General features: G+C 48.1%; 1 protein-coding gene across 7 annotated transcripts in view; it reads left to right on the top strand.

Moving 5' to 3' along the window:
• LOC118371593 (transducin-like enhancer protein 1) overlaps window positions 1-24,819 on the top strand; it is a 50,927-nt gene that overhangs the window by 20,452 nt on the left and 5,656 nt on the right. For 4 of the 7 annotated variants that reach the window (XM_052480496.1, XM_052480500.1, XM_052480501.1 and 1 more), the window contains 12 exons: window positions 8,307-8,370; window positions 10,809-10,853; window positions 13,024-13,086; window positions 16,346-16,420; window positions 17,077-17,315; window positions 17,570-17,630; window positions 17,851-17,946; window positions 18,072-18,116; window positions 18,208-18,372; window positions 18,958-19,117; window positions 20,701-20,894; window positions 22,700-22,779. In XM_052480496.1, the coding sequence (XP_052336456.1) occupies window positions 8,307-8,370; window positions 10,809-10,853; window positions 13,024-13,086; window positions 16,346-16,420; window positions 17,077-17,315; window positions 17,570-17,630; window positions 17,851-17,946; window positions 18,072-18,116; window positions 18,208-18,372; window positions 18,958-19,117; window positions 20,701-20,894; window positions 22,700-22,779 (1,287 nt within the window). The remainder of the gene's footprint in view (window positions 1-8,306; window positions 8,371-10,808; window positions 10,854-13,023; window positions 13,087-16,345; window positions 16,421-17,076; window positions 17,316-17,569; window positions 17,631-17,850; window positions 17,947-18,071; window positions 18,117-18,207; window positions 18,373-18,957; window positions 19,118-20,700; window positions 20,895-22,699; window positions 22,780-24,819) is intronic. The other 3 variants (XM_052480498.1, XM_052480499.1, XM_052480497.1) reach the window with 3 other exon arrangements.

Here is a 24,819-nt window from a genome sequence, read left to right as displayed (position 1 = left end):
CCACTCCTTGAAAGCTCTAGCCTTGGCTTCTGGTTGGGATATGTATCACTGTGGGGACGACGTCATCAACGCACTTATTGATGAAGCCAATGACTGAGGTGGTTTATTCGTCAATGCCATTGGATGAATCCCAGAACATATTCCAGTCTGTGCTAGCAAAACAGTCCTGTAGTGTAGCATCCGTGTCATCTGACCACTTCCGTGTTGAGCGTGTCACTGGTACTTCCTGCTTTAGTTTTCGCTTGTAAGCAGAAATCAGGAGGATAGAATTGTGGTCAGATTTGCCAAATGGAGGGCGGGGGAGAGCTTTGTTTACATCGCTGTGTGTGGAGTAAAGGTGGTCTAGGATCTAGGATATTAGGCATCGCCAACCAGCTGTTATTGACAAATAGACACACGCCCTCACCCCTCATCTTACCAGAGGTAGCGTCTCTGTTCTGACGGTGCATGGAAAATCCCGGCAGCTCTTGTTTGTTTCTTCGTTCAGCCACGTCTCGGTGAAACATAAGATGTTTAGAGTTTTTAATGTCCCGTTGGTAGAATAATCTTAATAGTTCATCAATTTAATTCTCTAACGATTGCACGTTAGCAAGTAGAATGGAAGGTATTGGGAGCTAACTCGCTCGCCTCCAACTTCTCAGAAGGATCCCCCAGTCTGCGTCCCCTTTTCCGGCGTCTTTTCTTCATGCAAAGGTATGGATCTGGGCCTGTTCCAGTGAAAGCAGGATATCCTTCTCTTCGGACTCGTTAAAGGAAGGAATCGCTTTTCTGATGTCCCAAAGTTATTTTCGGTCATAAGAGACGGTAGCAGCAACATGAAGTACACAATCAGTTTTAAAAATAAGTTGCGCAAAACACATAACAAAATTACCCTTGTTTGGGAGAATGTAAAACATCAGCCATGTTCTTTGGCGTTGTTTGTGACCTGTGGGATTTAATTAGACATTGGCCTCAATGAATGCACTTTTCCACTGAACCCCAGTCTGTCAAGGCATGGAATACAGAACCAGTCTTCTCAACTCCTGATAACCTGCCTGTCTGAGAATCCATCTCTCCTGCCCCTCAGCACTCCAGAGTCCTCTGGAACCCCAGTAAGGGCTCATCACTTCACTCAGCTTGACTGTTTCCTGTACTTTAATTACACGTTGTAAATCCATTAAACATGATGAAAATAGTATATTTACCCTGATCTGAGATCAATTATTCCTAACTCCAGGATCGGTGTTTGTATGTATAGGTCATCGGTGTTAGCATGTTTCCCTCCACACAACTTGAGGAAAGTCACCCTCGGAAACGCCCAGCCTGGCCCTTGTCTAGGTGAACGTATACATTTACATTACATTTACATTTAAGTCATTTAGCAGACGCTCTTATCCAGAGCGACTTACAAATTGGTGCATACACCTTATGACATCCAGTGGAACAGCCACTTGCATCTAAATCTTTTTTTTTTTTTGGGGGTGAGAAGGATTACTTACCCTTACTTACCCTATCCTAGGTATTCCTTGAAGAGGTGGGGTTTCAGGTGTCTCCGGAAGGTGGTGATTGACTCCGCTGTCCTGGCGTCGTGAGGGAGTTTGTTCCACCATTGGGGGCCAGAGCAGCGAACAGTTTTGACTGGGCTGAGCGGGAACTGTACTTCCTCAGTGGTAGGGAGGCGAGCAGGCCAGAGGTGGATGAACGCAGTGCCCTTGTTTGGGTGTAGGGCCTGATCAGAGCCTGGAGGTACTGAGGTGCCGTTCCCCTCACAGCTCCGTAGGCAAGCACCATGGTCTTGTAGCGGATGCGAGCTTCAACTGGAAGCCAGTGGAGAGAGCGGAGGAGCGGGGTGACGTGAGAGAACTTGGGAAGGTTGAACACCAGACGGGCTGCGGCGTTCTGGATGAGTTGTAGGGGTTTAATGGCACAGGCAGGGAGCCCAGCCAACAGCGAGTTGCAGTAATCAAGACGGGAGATGACAAGTGCCTGGATTAGGACCTGCGCCGCTTCCTGTGTGAGGCAGGGTCGTACTCTGCGGATGTTGTAGAGCATGAACCTACAGGAACGGGACACCGCCTTGATGTTAGTTGAGAACGTCAGGGTGTTGTCCAGGATCACGCCAAGGTTCTTAGCGCTCTGGGAGGAGGACACAATGGAGTTGTCAACCGTGATGGCGAGATCATGGAACGGGCAGTCCTTCCCCGGGAGGAAGAGGAGCTCCGTCTTGCTGAGGTTCAGCTTGAGGTGGTGATCCGTCATCCACACTGATATGTCTGCCAGACATGCAGAGATGCGATTCGCCACCTGGTCATCAGAAGGGGGAAAGGAGAAGATTAATTGTGTGTCGTCTGCATAGCAATGATAGGAGAGACCATGTGAGGTTATGACAGAGCCAAGTGACTTGGTGTATAGCGAGAATAAGAGAGGGCCTAGAACAGAGCCCTGGGGGACACCAGTGGTGAGAGCGCGTGGTGAGGAGACAGATTCTCGCCACGCCACCTGGTAGGAGCGACCTGTCAGGTAGGACGCAATCCAAGCGTGGGCCGCGCCGGAGATGCCCAACTCGGAGAGGGTGGAGAGGAGGATCTGATGGTTCACAGTATCGAAGGCAGCCGATAGGTCTAGAAGGATGAGAGCAGAGGAGAGAGAGTTAGCTTTAGCAGTGCGGAGCGCCTCCGTGATACAGAGAAGAGCAGTCTCAGTTGAATGACTAGTCTTGAAACCTGACTGATTTGGATCAAGAAGGTCATTCTGAGAGAGATAGCGGTAGAGCTGGCCAAGGACGGCACGCTCAAGAGTTTTGGAGAGAAAAGAGAGAAGGGATACTGGTCTGTAGTTGTTGACATCGGAGGGATCGAGTGTAGGTTTTTTCAGAAGGGGTGCAACTCTCGCTCTCTTGAAGACGGGAGGGACGTAGCCAGCGGTCAGGGATGCGTTGATGAGCGAGGTGAGGTAAGGGAGAAGGTCTCCGGAAATGGTCTGGAGAAGAGAGGAGGGGATAGGGTCAAGCGGGCAGGTTGTTGGGCGGCCGGCCGTCACAAGACGCGAGATTTCATCTGGAGAGAGAGGGGAGAAAGAGGTCAGAGCATAGGGTAGGGCAGTGTGAGCAGAACCAGCGGTGTCGTTTGACTTAGCAAACGAGGATCGGATGTCGTCGACCTTCTTTTCAAAATGGTTGACGAAGTCATCTGCAGTGAGGGGTGGGGGGAGGATTCAGGAGGGAGGAGAAGGTGGCAAAGAGCTTCCTAGGGTTAGAGGCAGATGCTTGGAATTTAGAATGGTAGAAAGTGGCTTTAGCAGCAGAGACAGAGGAGGAAAATGTAGAGAGGAGGGAGTGAAAGGATGCCAGGTCCGCAGGGAGGCGAGTTTTCCTCCATTTCCGCTCGGCTGCCCGGAGCCCTGTTCTGTGAGCTCGCAAGGAGTCGTCGAGCCACGGAGCGGGAGGGGAGGACCGAGCCGGCCTGGAGGATAGGGGACATAGGGAGTCAAAGGATGCAGTAAGGGAGGAGAGGAGGGTTGAGGAGGCAGAATCAGGAGATAGGTTGGAGAAAGTTTGAGCAGAGGGAAGAGATGATAGGATGGAAGAGGAGAGAGTAGCGGGGGAGAGAGAGCGAAGGTTGGGACGGCGCGATACCATCCGAGTAGGGGCAGTGTGGGAAGTGTTGGATGAGAGCGAGAGGGAAAAGGATACAAGGTAGTGGTCGGAGACTTGGAGGGGAGTTGCAATGAGGTTAGTGGAAGAACAGCATCTAGTAAAGATGAGGTCAAGCGTATTGCCTGCCTTGTGAGTAGGGGGGAAGGTGAGAGGGTGAGGTCAAAAGAGGAGAGGAGTGGAAAGAAGGAGGCAGAGAGGAATGAGTCAAAGGTAGACGTGGGGAGGTTAAAGTCGCCCAGAACTGTGAGAGGTGAGCCGTCCTCAGGAAAGGAGCTTATCAAGGCATCAAGCTCATTGATGAACTCTCCGAGGGAACCTGGAGGGCGATAAATGATAAGGATGTTAAGCTTGAAAGGGCTGGTAACTGTGACAGCATGGAATTCAAAGGAGGCGATAGACAGATGGGTAAGGGGAGAAAGAGAGAAAGACCACTTGGGAGAGATGAGGATCCCGGTGCCACCACCCCGCTGACCAGAAGCTCTCGGGGTGTGCGAGAACACGTGGGCGGACGAGGAGAGAGCAGTAGGAGTAGCAGTGTTATCTGTGGTGATCCATGTTTCCGTCAGTGCCAAGAAGTCAAGGGACTGGAGGGAGGCATAGGCTGAGATGAACTCTGCCTTGTTGGCCGCAGATCGGCAGTTCCAGAGGCTACCGGAGACCTGGAACTCCACGTGGGTCGTACGCGCTGGGACCACCAGATTAGGGTGGTCGCGGCCACGCGGTGTGGAGCGTTTGTATGGTCTGTGCAGAGAGGAGAGAACAGGGATAGACAGACACATAGTTGACAGGCTACAGAAAAGGCTACGCTAATGCAAGGAGATTGGAATGACAAGTGGACTACACGTCTCGAATGTTCAGAAAGTTAAGCTTACGTAGCAAGAGTCTTATTGACTAAAATGATTAAAATGATACAGTACTGCTAAAGTAGGCTAGCTGGCAGTGGCTGCGTTGTTGACACTACACTAATCAAGTCGTTCCGTTGAGTGTAATAGTTTCTACAGTGCTGCTAATCGGGGCTAGCTGGCTAGCTAGCAGTGTTGTTTACGTTACGTTGCGTTAAAAGAACGACAATAGCTGGCTAGCTAACCTAGGAAATCGCTCTAGACTACACAATTATCTTTGAAACAAAGACGGCTATGTAGCTAGCTACGATCAAACAAATCAAACCGTTGTACTGTAATGAAATGAAATGAAAATGTGATACTAACTGTGGAGCGAAGCGGAATGCGACCGGGTTGTTGTTGGCTAGCTGTTAGCTGTTAGCTGTTGGCTAGCTAGCAGAGTCTCCTACGTTAAGGACGACAAATAGCTGGCTAGCGAACCTCAGTGAATTAAGATAATCACTCCAAGGCTACACACACTAAACTACACAATTATCTTGGAAACAAAGACAGCTATGTAGCTAGCTAACACTAGACTAATCAAGTCGTACAGTTGAGTGAATAGCACTACAGTGATGCTAATCTGTGTGCGTTAGCTAGCGCTTGCTAGCTCCTGGGCGAATAGCAGTGAAGGCGACGAAATACGATAATTATGCAATTATCTCTGATACAAGGACGGCTATGTAGCTAGCTAAGAAGAATTGCTAAGATTAGACAAATCAACCGTTGTACTATAATGAAATGTAATGAAAAAGTTATACAACCTGCAGAGCGAAGTGCGAATGTATACGGATAGAATTGTCACTTTTCAGAAATCCTGCCATGGGGACCTCTGCGGGGGGCTACTCCACTATAATAAAATCTATCAGGGGAATGAATTTAATCGCCCGAGCTCTCACCCGCCCCTCCCATCCCTCAATCTCCTCCCTCTCCCGTCTCCTCCCTGGCGATGATAAATGAGTCAATTATGGGTGGCAGCACCGGCCTTCTGAAGGGGAGCGGATGTGCTGTTATTACCTGTTGTAGCCTGGTAATGTTGCAGTATTAATCATATTCTAATTTCCCAGGCCCTCACTGCTCTCCCCCGCATAAATCTGCTACACACAAACAAGTCAGCAGCATGCCCGCCAGGGTGAAATGCAATCCTGGGCTGGGGAGGAGGGAGGATGTGTGTTATAGAGGACACGGGGAGGGGTGTGTGTGGTAGAGGACACGGGGAGGGGTGTGTGTGGTAGAGGACACGGGGAGGGGGTGTGTGTGTGTGGTAGAGGACACGGGGAGGTGTGTGTGTGTGTGGGGGTGTGTGTGGTAGAGGACATGGGGAGGGGTGTGTGTGGTAGAGGACACGGGGGGAGGGGTGTGTGTGGTAGAGGACACGGGGAGGGGTGTGTGTGGTAGAGGACACGGGGGAGGGGTGTGTGTGGTAGAGGACACGGGGGAGGGTGTGTGTGTATGGTAGAGGACACGGGGAGGGGTGTGTGTATGGTAGAGGACACGGGGAGGGGTGTGTGTGGTAGAGGACACGGGGAGGGGTGTGTGTGTGTGGTAGAGGACACGGGGAGGTGTGTGTGTGTGTGGGGGTGTGTGTGGTAGAGGACATGGGGAGGGGTGTGTGTGGTAGAGGACACGGGGGAGGGGTGTGTGTGGTAGAGGACACGGGGGAGGGGTGTGTGTGGTAGAGGACACGGGGGGGGGGGTGTGTGTGGTAGAGGACACGGGAGGGGTGTGTGTGTATGGTAGAGGACACGGTGAGGGGTGTGTGGTAGAGGACACTGGGGGGGGTGGTAGAGGACACGGGGGTGGTGTGTGTGTGTGGTAGAGGACACGGGGAGGGGTGTGTGTGGTAGAGGACACGGAGGGGGTGTGTGTGTGTGGTAGAGGACACGGAGGGGTGTGTGTGTGGTGGTAGAGGACACGGAGGGTGTGTGTGGTGGTAGAGGACACGGGAGGGGTGTGTGTGGTGGTAGAGGACACGGGGAGGGGTGTGTGTGTGGTAGAGGACACGGGGAGGTGTGTGTGGTGGTAGAGGACACGGGGGGGGGTGTGTGTGTGGTGGTAGAGGACACGGGGGAGGGGGTGTGTGGTGGTAGAGGACACGGGGGGGGGTGTGTGGTGGTAGAGGACACGGGGAGGGGGGCGTGTGTGTGGTGGTAGAGGACACGGGGGAGGGGGCGTGTGTGTGGTGGTAGAGGACACGGGGGAGGGGGGCGTGTGTGGTGGTAGAGGACACGGGGGGTGGTGGTAGAGGACACGGGGGGTGGTAGAGGACACGGGGGGGGTGTGGGTGGTAGAGGACACGGGGGGGGTGTGTGGTGGTAGAGGACACGGGGAGGTGTGTGTGTGTGTGTGGTGGTAGAGGACACGGGGGAGGGGGTGTGTGTGTGGTGGTAGAGGACACGGGGGGTGTGTGGTGGTAGAGGACACGGGGGAGGGGGTGTGTGGTGGTAGAGGACACGGGGGAGGGGGTGTGTGGTGGTAGAGGACACGGGGAGGGGGTGTGTGGTGGTAGAGGACACGGGGAGGGGGTGTGTGGTGGTAGAGGACACGGGGGAGGGGTGTGTGTGGTGGTAGAGGACACGGGGAGGGGGTGTGTGGTGGTAGAGGACACGGGAGGGGGTGTGTGGTGGTAGAGGACACGGGGGAGGGGGTGTGTGTGTGGTGGTGGTAGAGGACACGGGGGAGGGGTGTGTGTGGTGGTAGAGGACACGGGAGGGGTGTGTGTGGTGGTAGAGGACACGGGGGAGGGGGTGTGTGTGTGTGTGGTGGTAGAGGACACGGGGAGCGGGGGGGTGTGTGGTGGTAGAGGACACGGGGAGGGGTGTGTGGTGGTAGAGGACACGGGGGGGGGTGTGGTGGTAGAGGACACGGGGGAGGTGTGTGTGTGTGTGTGTGGTGGTAGAGGACACGGGAGGGGTGGGTGTGTGTGTGTCTGGTAGAGGACACGGGGAGGGGTGTGTGTGGTGGTAGAGGACACGGGGAGGGGTGTGTGTGGTGGTAGAGGACAGGGGGGAGGGGTGTGTGTGTGTGTGTGGTGGTAGAGGACACGGGGGAGGGGTGGGTGTGTGGTGGTAGAGGACACGGGGGAGGGGTGGGTGTGTGGTGGTAGAGGACACGGGGGAGGGGTGTGTGTGTGTGGTGGTAGAGGACACGTGGGAGGGGTGTGTGTGTGTGGTGGTAGAGGACACCGGGGAGGGGAGGTCGATGGCTAGTTCCTTAAAGGAGCGCTGTGTGTGTGCTTGGCTGAGGATTCCTGGGGTCCCATGGTGGGTCATGGTCACATCAGGGTGACTTGGCAAGGACTGAGGGAGAAACTGACAAATGGAAGGAAGAAGAGGGAGGAGGGGACTGATAAATAGTGAGAGGGAGGGGACACACAGGGCAATTAGAAGGTGAAGGTGGACAAATGGAGAGAGAGAAGAGATTGGGAGGGAAAAGTGTGCCCCATTCCTGCCCTTCAATGACATGGTCCTGGGAGAGACTGCAGTCAGGTCTGGTCTGGCTGGGAGGCAAGCGCTAAGTGTGAGCTCAACTATTCCTGGTGTGCTCTGAAGCGATGTCCTGTCACCTGCCCAATCCTATCTCTGCTGGCACACATCTATCTGCAGGTGTCTGCACTGCCTACTAAACATGGATGTGTGTGTTAGTTAATGTGTGTGTATTTCTGGCTCTGTGTGTCTTTGTGGGCGTGGGAAAACTTTTTGAATTATATTGTATGAACACTTTTGAACAGGGTGTGTATTATATAGATATGAGTATCTCCTCTCTTGTAAATCTTAACCTCTTCCTTACAGCCTGAAGATGGAGTGTGAGAAACTGGCCACAGAGAAGACTGAGATCCAGAGACACTATGTTATGGTGAGACCCTCAAACACAGTCAACAACATACACTCAATCCACTCCACCTTGGGTGTTGTAACAAACACCATGCTGATGATTCTTGTCTGCAGGAGAAGAGTTGAGATGTATTGTGTTTCACTGAGCAGGCAGACAGTTCAAGGGCTTTATTGGCATGGGAAACAAACTTGCCAAAGCAGGTGAAGTAGATAATAAACAAAACCAATTAACAGTACACATTACACTCACAGAAGTTCCAAAAGAATAAAGACATTTCAAATGTCATATGTCTATATAGTGTTGTAACGATGTACAAAGGGGAAATTAATTAGCATAAATATGGGTTGTATTTACAATTGTATTTACAGGTAGCCTAATCGCTTTGGGCCAGTAACCGAAAGGTTGCTGGATCGAATCCCCAAGCTGACGAGGTAAAAAAACGTTGTTCTGCCACCGAACAAGGCAGTTAACCACTGTTCCCTGGTAGGCAGTCATTGTAAATAAGAATTTGTTCTTAACGGACTTGCCTAGCTAAATAAAGGTTACATTCCCCCCCAAGTCTGTATTTGGCAGTAGCCTCTGTGTTAGTGATTACTGTTTAATAGTCTGATGGCCTTGAGATAGAAGCTGTTTTTCAGTCTCTCGGTCCCTGCTTCGATGCACCTGTACTGACCTCGCCTTCTGGATGGTAGCGGGGTGAACAGGCAGTGACTCGGGTGGTTGGTGTCCTTGATGATCTTTTTGACCTTCCTGTGACATCGGGTGGTGTAGGTATCCTGGAGGGGATATAGTTTGCCCCTGGTGATGCGTGCAGACCTCACCACCCTCTGGAGAGCCTTGCAGTTGTGGGCGGAGCAGTTGTCGTCTGCAAACTTGGTGATTGAGTTGGAGGCGTGCATCGCCACGCATTCATGGGTGAACAGGGAGTACAGGAGGGGGCTGAGCACGCACCCTTGTGGGGCCCCTGTGTTGAGGATCAGTGAATTGGGAGGTGTTTCCTAACTTCACAAGGGTACGCACTCAGCCACCTAGACTCCCTACTCTTTTTTTTTAAAAATTTTTTATGTAAATGATTTTCTTGGGTCTAGTTGTGTTGCTGCCCTGGGACTCTGTGGGTCTGTTTGTGTTTGTGAACAGAGCCCCAGGACCAGCTTGCTTGGGGGACTCTTCTCCAGGTTCATCTCTTTGTAGGTGATGGCTTTGTTATGGAAGGTTTGTGAATCACTTACTTTTAGGTGGTTGTAGAATTTAACGGCTCTTTTCTGGATTTTGATTGTTAGTGGGTATCAGCCTTATTCTGCTCTGGATGCATTATTTGGTGTTTTACGTTGTACACAGAGAATATTTTTGAAGAATTCTTCATGCGGAGTCTCAATTTGGTGTTTGTCCCATTTTTGTGAATTATTGGTTGGTGAGCGGACCCCAGATCTCACAACTATAAAGGTCAATATGAGTTCTATAACTGATTCAAGTATATATTTTTTTAGCCAGGTCCTAATTGGTATGTCAAATTTTATGTTCCTTTTGATGGCATAGAAGAACCTTCTTGCCTTATCTCCTGTCTCATTCACAGCTTTGGTAGTTACCTTTGGCACTGATGTTTAGGCTGGGGTATGTATTGTTTTTTGTGTGCTCTAGGGCATTTGTGTCTAGATGGAATTTGTGGTCCTGGCAACTGGACCTTTTTTGGAACTGTCTTGGGTTAGACTGGCTGTGTGTGTGTGTGTGTGTGTGTGTGTGTGTGTGTTGACTACACAACACCACTGATGCCAGCATCTGGCAAGGGACTAAACATCACACCCACTGGAAACCACATGGACCACACGTGTTGTCTCCAGCCCAAATATGGGTAATCCTCCACATTCCCTTAGAGCAGGCGGTGTTCAGACGAGGCGTGATCAGAGAGCCCCCTAACCGCAGCTGACTGTGTGGTGCCAGGCCCCACTGTTGCAAAAGGAGCTATGTGGTAGCCTGGCACAGCCCTGGCACTCTACCCATTTCTCGCTTCTTTTTTTGGGCTCTGAATTTTGGAGTCTGCAAGTTGCCTAGCAACAGCTCTGAATCTTTGCACAGCGGCAGGACAAACAGCCAGCTGTCTATATATATATATATGCACGCGCTTCCATCTCTTTATTTCTTCCATCTAGCTGACAAACCACTCACTACTTACTCCTCAATCAACCCTGTTGAAAATGACATGTCAGAATGTCACAAGGGACGTCTGTTTTTAAAATGATTTGAGCTCTGCCCGATGATGATTTTCCATCCTTGTTCTGAACCGATTGATTGACACACCATCTCTGGGCTCACATGCCAGGTTGGCATAGCTTGGAGCTGAGGGCACAAAATAAATTAAACAAAATGACTCGCCCATTCATCTAGCCTTGAAAGGTGTATTTTCTTTTTAGATCTACATATATGCAAATGTATAACCATTGATTTACGTCTAATTTTTACAGTATTACGAGATGTCCTACGGCCTTAATATTGAAATGCACAAACAGGTGAGTACAACTGCCTTCCATTGTCATCTCTCCTCCTCTCCCTCCCTCCCTTTCTAGTCAATCTGGGTTTAGAGGAGTTATGTATGCTATGCTGCTGGGAGAATCTAGTGAACTGGCCTCCAGCACAAAATGCTAATCCGCCAAGGGTGGACCCATGACACTGTGCTGCTGTTGCATTAATAGGATCTGCAAACAGAATTCTTATTTCTAGACAGACAAGAGGAGAGATTTGCCCTTCCTAAAGCAGCTGGAGCATCCTCTTTACTCCCTTCAAACATTCTCTCTCTTACCGCTGCTGACTTACCCTCCTCCCTCTCTCCCTCTTTCTCTAACTTTCTCCTCCCTCTCTCCCTCTTTCTCTAACTTTCTCCTCCCTCTCTCCCTCTTTCTCTAACTTTCTCCTCCTCCGGATCTCCCTCTTTCTCTAACTTTCTCCTCCTCCGGATCTCCCTCTTTCTCTAACTTTCTCCTCCTCCGGATCTCCCTCTTTCTCTAACTTTCTCCTCCTCCGGATCTCCCTCTTTCTCTAACTTTCTCCTCCTCCGGATCTCCCTCTTTCTCTAACTTTCTCCTGCTCTGGATCTCCCTCTTTCTCTAACTTTCTCCTCCTCTGGATCTCTCACTGCCTCCTCTCTCTTCTCTCACTGCCTCCTTCTCTCTCTCTCTATCTCCTCTCTCACTGCCTCCTTCTCTCTCTCTCTCCTCTCTCACAGCCTCCTTCTCTCTCTATCCTCTCTCTCTCTGCCTCTCTCTCTCTCTCTCTCCTCTCTCACAGCCTCCTTCTCTCTCTATCCTCTCTCTCTCCTCTCTCACTGCCTCCTTCTCTCTCTCTCTCTCCTCTCTCACAGCCTCCTTCTCTCTCTCTCCTCTCTCACTGCCTCCTTCTCTCTCTCTCTCTCCTCTCTCACAGCCTCCTTCTCTCTCTATCTCTCTCTCTCTCTCTCTCTGCCTCTCTCTCTCTCTCTCTCTCTCTCTCTCTCTCTCTCCTCTCCCTCCTCTCTCACTGCCTCCTCTCTCACTGCCTCCTCTCTCACTGCCTCCTCTCACTGCCTCCTCTCTCACTGCCTCCTCTCTCACTGCCTCCTCTCTCACTGCCTCCTCTCTCACTGCCTCCTCTCTCTCCTTCTCTGCCCATCTCTGTTAGTCTTTTCCTCCCTCCCTCCCGCAGGTATATAGTCCATGCTGCTGAATTTCACTTTAAATCAGGTCACTGCCTTCGGAGCGTCTGCTCTCTTCCTTCGTTTCGCCATCTCAATCGCTCTGATTTTGACAAGCCACACAAATCACCCTCCTTCCTTCTTTCTTTCTTTTTCTCTAGCTCTTCCTTCTCCTTATGCATCCTGCCTCATTGGCTGTCAATTCCTCAAGTGCACAAGAGCCTCCCCTTTCATTTCACTCTCCCATTTTGTTCTCCCCTCTTTATCCTCTTTCTCTTGCTCTCATTTTCATTCTCTCCCTCCCACCATGCTGCCCTTCTCTCCAATCTCCCTGGCTCCCTTTCTCCTGAAGATGACATTCAGTAGTTGGCGTTCTCTAACAAGAAATCATTGTGTTTCCCTGGGGAGGGAGCTGATGGATTTATGGAGGAGAGTGCTGAAGGGTGGGCACTGCCTGTCTGCAGAATAGAGGGAAGTTGATGGGGGGCAAGAAGGAGAGGAAGAAGAGTGTGAAGGAGGTTGTGGGTGCGAGTTCACCACAGCATCAATAAATCACTTGGTAGAGAATGGTGTGGGGCTGTGTGGCCGGCCGGAGCGAGAGGAGAGAGGAGAGGCTAGCTGTCAGCAAGACTAATGACCCCCAGTCATAATGATGTTGTCATCATGATCTCTGCATGAATATCATTACTGGTCTTAACAGGTTTGCTGGGGGCCACCGCTAAGTTAATGAGGGGAGGGAGGGAGTGCTGTGTGGATCAGAGAGGCAAACGCCCATGGCTAAGCCCACTGACCCCCAGCAGGTAGGCACACACACACAGATGCTGGCCATGAATATTTTAGCTGGGTTCCCTGGCAGTGTTTGGATTTGCATGGACCAGATGTGTGGAGCTGAAATATTTACCACACTCGCCCTCGCAGCCAGCCCTGCTAAGGTTTTGGGGTGTGTTTTGCTTTGATGAGCACACACAAAAACACTGTCCTCCCTCACACACTCTCCCTCTCTTTTTCTGCAGACGGAGATCGCCAAGCGCCTGAATGTGATCTGTGCCCAACTCATCCCTTTCCTGTCACAGGAGGTGACACACACATACACACGGTCATGCATATTAACACATCAGTAATACGTTTAATATCTCTCTGACATCCACCCACAGACTGGTGCACATGCTCCTCGTAACAAAGAAGTCCCAGTATAACATTCAGACGTACAGTACCACCAGGAAGCAGACACATACATTAACACAGATGCTGTGACACAGAGTAAAAACACGAATATAAGTCCTATGATGATAGCGATTGCCCATTCATTGCCCATTTACTGCTTATCACTTAGTAACCATTTATTCTCATGACTTTAAAATGATTTCATTATTAAAATGATTATTTCATTTCAAGTCATCGTCTAATCTCTATAGAACTGGTGCCTATGCTGTCTGACAAAATCACTATTTTAGTAGTTCTTCAGCCAGCTGTGCAGGCTGACTGTCATAGTTTATTTCCTGCTCATCAACTTGGATAGAGTCAAGGATATGTTTAGCCTTATTCTAACACTGTTAACATGCACATTGCTCAGCTTGATGTATTTCGCATTTACAAGGGCTGAGACAAACAAAGACTCTTAAGAGCTGTGCAACACACCGCATATTTTGGTTTCCCTTACAATACATTTGACAGTCCTGTAACAGGTAATTTGACAGAGTAAAATGTAAAAGAGAATGATATCAACCTACAAGCCATGTGGTCAAAGTATTAAAATGAAACGCTGATAAATAGGCATAACATTAGCTCATTACACTATTGTTGTTCTATATTAAATCAACCTCTTCACCCTTATCATTCAGTTAGGCCTCATTTAAATTTAATAGTGAAGTAACTTGCACAATTATCGCCCATTCCATCTACAGTGGGGCAAAAAAGTATCTAGTCAGCCACCAATTGTGCAAATTCTCCCACTTAAAAAGATGAGAGGCCTGTAATTTTCGTCATAGATACACTTCAACTATGACAGACAAAATGAGAAAAAAAATCCAGAAAATCACATTGTAGGATTTTTTTATGAATTTATTTGCAAATTATGGTGGAAAATAAGTATTTGGTCACCTACAAACAAGCAAGATTTCTGGCTCTCACAGACCTGTAACTTCTTCTTTAAGAGGCTCCTCTGTCCTCCACTCGTTACCTGTATTAATGGCACCTGTTTGAACTTGTTATCAGTATAAAAGACACCTGTCCACAACAGTCACACTCCAAACTCCACTATGGCCAAGACCAAAGAGCTGTCAAAGGACACCAGAAACAAAATTGTAGACCTGCACCAGGCTGGGAAGACTGAATCTGCAATGGGAGCAATTATTGGGAAATGGAAGACATACAAGACCATTGATAATCTCTCTCGATCTGGGGCTCCACGCAAGATCTCACCCTGTGGGGTCAAAATGATCACAAGAAGGCTGAGCAAAAATCCCAGAACCACACGGGGGACCTCGTGAATGACCTGCAGAGAGCTGGGACCAAAGTAACAAAGCCTACCATCAGTAACACACTACGCCGCCAGGGACTCAAATCCTGCAGTACCAGACGTGTCCCCCTGCTTAAGCCAGTACATGTCCAGGCCCGTCTGAAGTTTGCTAGAGAGCATTTGGATGATCCAGAAGAAGGTTGGGAGAATGTCATATGGTCAGATGAAACCAAAATATAACTTTTTGGTAAAAACCCAACTCGTCGTGTTTGGAGGACAAAGAACGCTGAGTTGCATCCAAAGAACACCATACCTACTGTGAAGCATGGGGGTGGAAACATCATGCTTTGGGGCTGTTTGTCTGCAAAGGGACCAGGACGACTGATCCGTGTAAAGGAAAGAATGAATGGGGCCATGTATTGTGAGATTTTGAGTGAAAACCTCCCATCAGCAAGGGCATTGAAGATGAAACGTGGCTGGGTCTTTCAGCATGAAAATGATCCCAAACACGCAATGAAGGAGTGGCTTCGTAAGAAGCATTTCAAGGTCCTGGAGTGGCCGAGCCAGTCTCCAGATCTCAACCTCATAGAAAATCTTTGGAGGGAGTTGAAAGTCCGTGTTGCCCAGCAACAGCCCCAAAACATCACTGCTCTAGAGGAGATCTGCATGGAGGAATGGGCCAAAATGCCAGCAACAGTGTGTGAACCTTGTGAAGACTTATAGAAAACGTTTGACCTCTGTAAATGCCAACAAAGGGTATATAACAAAGTATTGAGATAAACCTTTGTTATTGACCAAATACTTATTTTCCACCATAATTTGCTAATTAATTCATTAAAAATCCTACGTGATTTTCTGGATGATTTTTTTTTTTTCTCATTTTGTCTGTCATAGTTGAAGTGTACCTATGATGATAATTACAGGCCTCATCTTTTTAAGTAGGAGAACTTGCACAATTTGTGGCTCACTAAATCTTTTTTTTGCCCCACTGTATTTGTCACTCATTCAGTGGGCTGGGATCGTTTGCGTCGCTGGATAGTCAAGCATTATTGTAAAGGCCCACTGCAACATGTAGCACATGTTTGTTTCCCTTACAATAGATGTTATTAGCAATAAAGTTTTAGTAAATAAAACAGTCCCATAACAGCTTCTTTTTACGAAGTAAAACGTAGAAGAGAATTGTATCAACCCACAAGACGTGTGAGCAAATTATTTGCCGCTGATAAAATAGGCATAACAAACTTCTCATTACAGTATTGTCTTTCTAAATTAAATCAGCCTCTTCACCCTCCTTATCGTTCAGTTAGGCTTAATTTAAAAATAAATTGTAGGGTAAGGTGCACAATTATTTCCCGTTCATCCATTTGTCATTCATTCATTCATTCATTCAGTGAGGTGAGAGAGAGGGACCCATTAGCGCCTGGCTGGGTACTAAGGATCTACAGTTAATAATAGGTGTGGGGGGAAAAAAGTAAAAAGACTTTCAAAATTCTGACAAATGAGCAGTGTAAAATACAAATATTTATGTAGTCAGGGAAGGAGCTAGGCAAATTTGTTTTTGGGGCTGTTTTTTCATTTATTTACAAAATCAAACGTTGGTGGGTGTTGGCCTATGGTGGTTTTAATGTTAACCGGTTAACATGCTTTTAAAATAATGGTTATATTCCGGGAACAGTATTGATCAATTTTGTTTTTGGTTTGGGTTCTGTTCCTAAAATAATTGTTATTTTCCAGTTTTCGGTTCTGTTCCCTGAACCAGTTCCAACCCTTGCTATATATACCACATTTTTGTATTGAATGTATTTACATTTTGTTAAAATGCAGACTTTTAAGTTTCTCCTCTCCCCATCTCACTGTTACCTTGGCTTGTCCCACAGCACCAACAACAGGTGGTCCAGGCCATGGAGCGCGCCAAGCAGGTGACTATGGGGGAGTTAAATGCATCGATAGGGGTACGTGGACTCCCTCCTCTACCTCATACAGTGTTTAACTCATCCTCTCATACATCTTTATTTCGGTTATTTTGTTTGTGCTTTCTGTGGGTAGCCAATTCCCCCTCCTCCCAGCATGCACACACAGGTTCACAAACACACACACACAGACAGACAAATTGGTCACTTAGTGCAGGTCTGACTGGAACAGGCTGAGATGAGTGTTAGGAAATGGAGAGGGAGAAGAGAGAGGGATGAAAGATGACACTGTTTGTGTGTCTGCACAATGCTACTGCTGTGCTAAGAAACAACCCAATGGCCTCACCAAACCAGAGGACTTTCAAATTGCACATTGCATTGATTTTTATAGCCTGAGAAAAATATTTTAGTGTTATGTGAAGAAATATAATTATTTGAGAGATTCTGATTTTCTTGGCTTTTTTCACATCTTTTTAACAATCATGCACTCCATGGATTGATTTTTGTGGCAGTCTTCTCTCTCCTAGGGAGACTCTCCTTCCCTTTACTCTCCCTCCATCTTGGATGGCACCATGCATGGGCTCCTGCATCACTGGAGACAGACCTCTTTCTGTATACCTCTCCCCCTTCAGCCCCTGTACACCCCCCATCCAGCCCAGCTCTAACCCTGCATTTTCTTCTCTCTCTCCTTCTTTCAGCAACAGCTGCAGGCGCAGCACCTCTCCCAGCACGTGGCCCAGGGTTTGCAGGGTCTGCACAGTATGCAAATGGGGCCCCATCCTGGGGGCCTCCCTCACCCTGGCCTGGCACTGGGCGGAGGGTCCAGCCTCTTGGCTCTGTCTGGGGCCCTGGGGGCCCAGCTGGCTGCCAAGGAGGGCCACGAGAGGGCCCACCTGGAGGCTGCCGCTGCTGCAGCTGCCGCAGAGCACCACAGAGGTATGGGCTTGGACAGGGACAGGAAGGGGAGCAAGATAGAGAAGGACAGGACTGGTAGGGATGGATTAGACTGAAAAATAGTGAGATGTGTAGGGTTTAGTCTAGGCTGGGGCTTGGCTAGATTGTTGGAGCTGATTGGGTTGGGCTAATAATGTGTGAAATTGATAGTGATATACTAAAGAAATAGTCATTTCAAGAAAATACCACGTGTGAGAATGGTGATAGTCATGTTGTATTGTGTTTGCTCTGTTTTGGCTGGCTGCGGGGACGCGGGGCGATGCTGCCCATCATGGACGTAGACCGTGAAGCGGGACCGGTGAGAACGCTACACCCGACTTCCCTACACCCAAGTACACTGCAATATAGTACACTTCACCTCGATCCTCAATCTCCCACAGACACTGAGCCCTGATTTTTTTTTTTCCTTTTTTTTTTCTTTCTTCCCCCATCACATTTATCCCGGGTGGTTATGAGGTTGACATGGTTTATACAGTTCCTCTCGTCTCATCACCTTCTCTTCCTTCTCCCTCCCTCAGAGCTCTATGTCCAACGGGGATAAGGGCCGTACAGCAGACTACCTCAGCAACGGGAAGAAGAGGAGGGCAGACGAGAAGGAGTTCATGACGGACTATGTTAGTATGCTGCATCGCTGAAAAGTTGATTAGCAATATGTGTGCGTTTGTCACATTAATTCAGTAATTAGGTGGGTGTGTGTACGTGCACATTTTTTAACTAATATCCCACATTTTGATTGCAGGGCAGCGATGCGGATAAGAGTGATGATAATTTGGTGGTGGATGAGGTGAGTTGGCCTGTCTTTGCATCTCAGTTCAAATCCCCTAAATCACTCAGATAATTGACTGATTCAGATTGATGAAACACTCCCCCCCCAGGACCCCTCGTCCCCCCGCAGTGTCCACTCCTACTCCTCTCGAGAAAACGGCCTGGACAAGTTGCCCCCGTCTCGTAAAGACGCCCCTCCCCAGGCCAGCCCTGCGTCCCTGGCCTCCTCCAGCAGCCAAGCCTCCCCCTCCCGCAGCAAGGACCGGGAGCCACCGGTATGCTCCGCATCAGTCCATTACATGCCTTTTATTGTGAGACAAATGCACAGCTTCATACAGTTATGCCCGGGGTAAGATGAGTGCTTGTATGTATGGTGAGGCATGCTCAGCCCACACACTTAGTTCCAGCGATGGTCCTTCCATTCAGCCTCAACTCTGTGTCAAGGACGCTCACATCCCATGTGACCCTAGCCTTACTGAGCCTTAGTGAATTACTGCATTTCTACATGACCTCTCTACAGCATAGATTCTAGATACATAGAACAGCAGTGATACAGAAGCCATCTGTTAAATATTCCATTCCAAGTGGTTTCTCCATGTTGGGTGTCCTTCATGTAACTCCACAGCATTAGCACCTAGTGTCTCTCTGAGAACTGTGGTGTGATGGAAGGATATCTCACATTCACGTCACACGATCTCTTCTCTCACACCCTCTCGTTCTCTTTCACACTTTTCAATCTTTACCTCCCTCCTCCTCTCCCCTCTCCCCATCTCGCTCTCTCTACTTCCTTCCACCTCTCCCCCATCTCTCTCTCTCGCTCTGCCTCTCTGTGTCTCGCTCTCTCTGTGTGTCTGTCTCAGAGGGAGAAGTCCAGTACCCCAGGTATGAAGCCAGGCACCCCCCACGGTTCCCAGGACTCCTCCACCCCCGGCCCCAGTGCGCCCCCACAGTTCCGGCCCGTCCCTGGCAAAGCTGGCGTTGACCCTCTGGGTAAAACCAAGAACATCATGGATCACATGTGTACTGAAGTTTTCACTAGGTTTTTTAATATCAGCCTTGATCATTGATTATCAGATTTTGACTGAAGCAGCCTACAGTTTCCATCTGCATTCAGTATTTGAGTCCATGCATTAATCAAAATGGTAAGCCACGTTCCAACCATTTGAGCTATACAAAATGCCCTTGACATGGGTTACATGATGTGTTTGTGAGAGATGTGCAGTTGTGTGGATTTTCAGCTGGGAGTTTAAGAGAGGACTCTGGCACTTTCATAATTATGCTGTGTCAGTCTATTGCAATGCATCAATCTCCCCTCCCAGCAGCTCCCATTCAGTAGTCAAGTGGCTCCACACTGCTGTGTGGCAGACCAGCCAGCAGAGTGCAGTAGTGCGCTTGTGATGTTCTTGCTTCTGTGGCAGAGAGCTATATGCGTTTGAGCCTGTTTGATGTGGAACCCTACATAGAGGATCAGAGCTGGCTCCCAGGCTGGCTGTTTACACAAGGTCTCTTGTCTTCTCTAACAGTGTTAACTCTATCAGCCACACTAATGGGAATGGTAATCATGTCCTTTCCCAAAGCAATACAAACTTCTCTTTGTGTCTCCATCTCTGTATTCATAGTTCTAAGGTAAACATCAGCTACTGGTCTCTGTTGGATTCTAGCTTTTACATTTTTTTTGCTGCTTTTCTCTCCAATTTCGTGATATCCAATTGGAAGTTAGTCTCGTCTCTGCAACTCCCGTATGGACTCGGGAGAGGCGATGGTCAAGAGCCATGTGTCCTCCGAAACACGACCCAACCAAGCCGCACTGCTTCTTGACACAATGCCCGCGGAACCTGGCCAGCCACACCAATGTGTCGGAGGAAACACCGTACACCTGGTGGCCCGCCACAGGAGTCGCTAGAGCACGATGGGACAAGGACATCCCTGCTGGCCAAACCCTCTCCTAACCCGGACGACGCTGGGCCAATTGTGCGCCGCCCCATGGGTCTCCCGGTCGCGGTCGGCTGTGACAGAGTCTGGACTCTAACCAGGATCTCTAGTGGCACAGCTAGCACTGCGATAAAGTGCCTTAGACGACTGAGCCACTCGGGAGGCCCGGATTCTTTTGAAGGTTAATTTGCTTTATCAATTCTTAATCTTTTAAATCATTTTACATTTTCTTTTGCCTTTTTTCTCCCCAATTTGGTGGTATCCAATTGGTAGTTACAGCCTTGTCTCATCGCTGCAACTCCACAATGTGCCCAGGAGAGGCGAAGGTGGAGTCATGCGTCCTCAGAAACATGACCCACCTAACCACCTAACCGCTCTTCCTAACACCCACCAGCTTAAACCGGAAGCCAGCCGCACCAATGTGTCGGAAACACCGTTCAACTGACAGCCGAGGTCCGCCTGCAGGCACCCAGCCCGGCACAAGGAGCCGCTAGAGTGCGATGAGCCAAGTGAAGTCCCCCCCGAGATCGAACCCGGGTCTGTAGTGACACCTCTAGCACTGCGATGCAGTGCCTTAGATGACTGCGCCACTCGGGAGGACCCCGATTCTTAATCTTATCTCCTCTCTCCCTCCCGCCCTCCTCTCTCCCCTTTTCTCCTCTCCCCATCAGCTCTGGGTCTGAGGAACCCTCTGGCGGTGCAGGGAGCATATCCCCCCGGGGCATTTAGCCTGCCCCCTCCAGGAGTGAACGGGGAGCTGGCGGGGGCAGCGGCAGCCTATGGGGCGGGGCTCCATCTGGTCTCCCCCCAGATGAACGGCTCTGCAGCCGCCGCAGCTGCAGCCGGATATGGACGATCACCAGTGGTGAGAGAGGGATGGGGTAGTGATGGAGGGAAGGTAAACAGAAAGAGAGCGAGAGGGAAACGCGCTATATATATATATATATATATACACACACACTCACATTTAACTCAGTTTTTCACAATTCCTGACATTTAATCCTAGTAAAAATTCCCTGTCTTAGGTCAGTTAGGATCACCACTTTATTTTAAGAATGTGAAATGTCAGAATAATAGTAGAGATTTATCTTAGCCTTTTATTTCTTTCATCACATTCCCAGTGGGTCAGATACACTCAATTAGTATTTGGTAGCATTGTTTAACTTGGTCAAATGTTTCGGGTAACCGTCCACAAGCTTCCCACAACAAGTTGGGTGAATTTTGGCCCATTCCTTCTGACAGAGCTGGTGTGACTGAGTCAGGTTTGTAGTTATACTTTCAGTTCTACCGACAAATTTCTATAGGATTGAGGTCAGTTCCTTTAAATGGCCACTCCAATACCTTAACTTTGTTGTCCTTAAGCCATTTTGTTTGGGGTCATTGTCCATTTGGAAGACCCATTTGCGACCAAGCTTGAACTTCCTGACTGATGTCTTGAGATGTTGCTTCAATATATCCACATCATTTTCCTACCTCATGGTGCCATCTATTTTGTGAAGTGCACCAGTTCCTCCTGCAGCAAAGCACCCCCACAACATGATACTGCCACCCCCGTGCTTCACGGTTGGGATGGCGTTCTTCAGCTTACAATCATCCCCCGTTTTCCTCCATACATAACGATGGTCATTATGGCCAAACAGTTCTATTTTTGTTTCATCAGACCAGAGGACATTTCTCCAAAGTATGATGTCCCCATGTGCAGTTGCAAACCGTAGTCCGGCCTTTTTATGGCGGTTTTGAAGCAGTGGCTTCTTTTTTGCCGAGTGGTCTTTCAGGTTATGTCGATATAGGACTTGTTTTACTGTGGATATAGATACTTTTGTACCTGTTTCCTCCAGCATCTTCACAAGGTCCTTTGCTGTTCTGGGCTTGATTTGCACTTTTCGCACCAAAGTACGTTCATCTCTAGGAGACGGAACCTGTCTCCTTGCTGAGCGGGGTGACTGTTGCATGGTCCCATGGTGTTTATACTTGCATACTATTGTTTGTAGAGATGAACGTGGTACCTTCAGGTGTTTGGAGATTGATAGCAAGGATGAACCAGAATTTTTTTTTTTCTGAGGTCTTAATTAACTGATTTCTTTTGACTTCCCCATGATGCCAAGCAAAGAGGCACTGAGTTTGTAGGTAGGCCTTGAAATGCATCCACAGGTACACCTCCAATTGACTCAAATGATGTCAATTAGCCTATCAGAAGCTTCTCAAACCATAACATAATTTTCTGGAGTTGTCCAAGCTGTTTAAAGGCACAGTCAACTTAGTGTATGTAAACTTCTGACCCAGTGGAATTGTGATACAGTGAATTATAAGTGAAATAATCTGTAAACAATTGTTGGAAAAATTACTTGTGTCATGCAACAAAGTTGATGTCCTAACTGACTTGTCAAAACTATAGTTGGTTAAACAAGACATTTGTGAAGTGGTTGAAAAGCGAGTTTTTTGACTCCAACCGAAGTGTATGTAAACTTCCGACTTCAACTGTGTCTGTGTTCATGCACTTGCACACTGAGTATGCTTTTATTGAAAATGAAATGATATGACCTCATAAACCAGTTATATCTCTTCGTGGTATGGACTGATTATTCACTGTGGGGAAACGGTACATTTCTAGTATGTGGTTGTAACTGCTCTGTCAGATGCCTGAGATAACATGTTGTCCGTGTCCTCCAGGTGGGCTATGAGTCTCCTCACCCCCACATGAGGGTACCAGGGTTACCCGCCAGCCTGCAGTCCACTGCCTCAGGGAAACCGTGAGTACTGTTCTCTACAGTTCTCTCTGCCGCTGCTACCACAGCCACTTATACGGTCATCACACCCTCTAATTCTCTGACCACAGCACAATTTTACTGTTATGTCTTCATACTCGTTTGTTGCTATTGTAGGCTTTTATTGTCTTGAGGGTAACCTCAAGCTTCAGCTTTGTTGAAGGCCCAGTGCAGTCAAAAAACTGCACACATTTTCCTGTGTTTTTATATATATTTTCACACGGAGGTTGGAATAATCAGCGGTGTGAACTCAGTTGCATGACTTGGACTCTATTCTGACTCCAATTGCAAATTTGACGTGAGACTCGACTTGATAGCAAATAATGACTTGACTTGGAGCCTCAAGACTGCTTTGACTTGAGACTGTTGATTTGAAATGATCTGGGCAGGTTTTGTAAAGTTTTGTCACTCATTTTGTGGCACGGTGTCTCTGTTGATTACTCTCCACGCAGCCAGAGACAGTAGCTGTTGCATCGACTTGCAAAACAAGTGAAACAGATTTTCTAGTGAAATGTAAACTCTGCTCTCTGATTGGACCAGCTAACTGTTAATCAACACATGTCAGGGTAGTGCAGTTCTCAAAGTGAGATGGTTTTGGGGGGTCGCGAGTGTGAAATTGAATGGAATAAATATATACTTTTCATATATTTTAATAGGCCACCATTTGTGTTTTCTATGTATCTTTGTCCATTTGATCTGATTTCTAATATAGGCCTAATGTATTGCACTAAATTGTCTCAAACATCTCATCTGTGTTTCAGAACACAAAAATTGCATGTCTTGATTGTTGACCAGTCATCAGCATAAGCACCCATAGGCGAGCACGCATACCCAGAGATCAGTGTCCAGAAAGCTCTTGTTTACTTTTCTCTGGCAAAAACAGAGTAGGCCTACGTTTTTATATTATTCATATAAAATACAGTTTAGAAATCTACTACAGACACATTTTTGCAAGAACAATAACAGGCTACCTGGTGATTTCATTGATCATTTTCATATTTCAGATAGGCCTAGTTTGGGTGCTACTGGCTATAGGTCTAAAGATGGCTGTAACATCGCACTGCCTTCAATATTATGGTATGAAGATGTAACATTCTGGCGAATGAATTATGGTATTCGTGAGGAAGAGGGTCTACCCAGTTGGCAACGAGCATTCGGCCCTTAAGTGATAGGACGAGGCGCTGACAGACCGTGCTTTCCACCCTATCCTGCAACCCCCGCTGCATACAGTTAGGCCTTATGATTCTGCTTGCTCTGGACAGAGAAGTGAAATGATATCCCTGATATCCAGTTAATATTGGCTGCTAACATGAATGACTTTCAGAAACTGCATTTTCCAACCGGATTTGTATTTCTGTGTCTTGCGTTTTGAAAATGCTTTGCCATTTATGTCTCTAATGACAGGTGATTATGCGCAGTGATTATGTGCACTCGTGTGCATGGGGGGGGTCGTGAGCTTTGAACCGCTGCTTTTTGGGGGTCTTCTACACCTGCATTGCTTGCTGTTTGGGGTTTTAGGCTGGGTTTCTGTACAGCACTTTGAGATATCAGCTGATGTACGAAGGGCTATATAAATACATTTGATTTGATGTTTAGGACCGCTATAGGATCTGGTGCAGCGCAAACGTCAATTTGTAGGGAGAAAAGATTGACATAAATATCCAGCTCCAAATATTGTTTGGTGACACTATTAACTGGTTACTTTGCAAGCTCACCAGCAATGGAGTGTCAATGAACAATAACTAGCATAGGCCTAGCTACTGGTCTTATGGTAGGTCTTGTGGTAAATTTATCAATTACTTATGAAGCTTGCATTTGGAATTTGTTATTAAACTGAATTCTTACATTTCAAAATGTGTTAGACAAAATAATGAAACGGCCTGTCTGGTAGCTTCAACAAATAGACAGATTTGTAGTTGTACATACAAGTCATTGTATGTAAAGCGTTTTTTTTTTTTTTTGCTTGACTTGAGACTTGTCTTGACTCTTCTTAGAATGCACGACCTGGTCTTGACTGGAATCGTT

Source organism: Oncorhynchus keta, chromosome 26, assembly GCF_023373465.1.
Source record: "Oncorhynchus keta strain PuntledgeMale-10-30-2019 chromosome 26, Oket_V2, whole genome shotgun sequence".
Taxonomy (NCBI): domain Eukaryota; kingdom Metazoa; phylum Chordata; class Actinopteri; order Salmoniformes; family Salmonidae; genus Oncorhynchus; species Oncorhynchus keta.
This window is presented reverse-complemented; position numbering and strand designations above follow the sequence as displayed.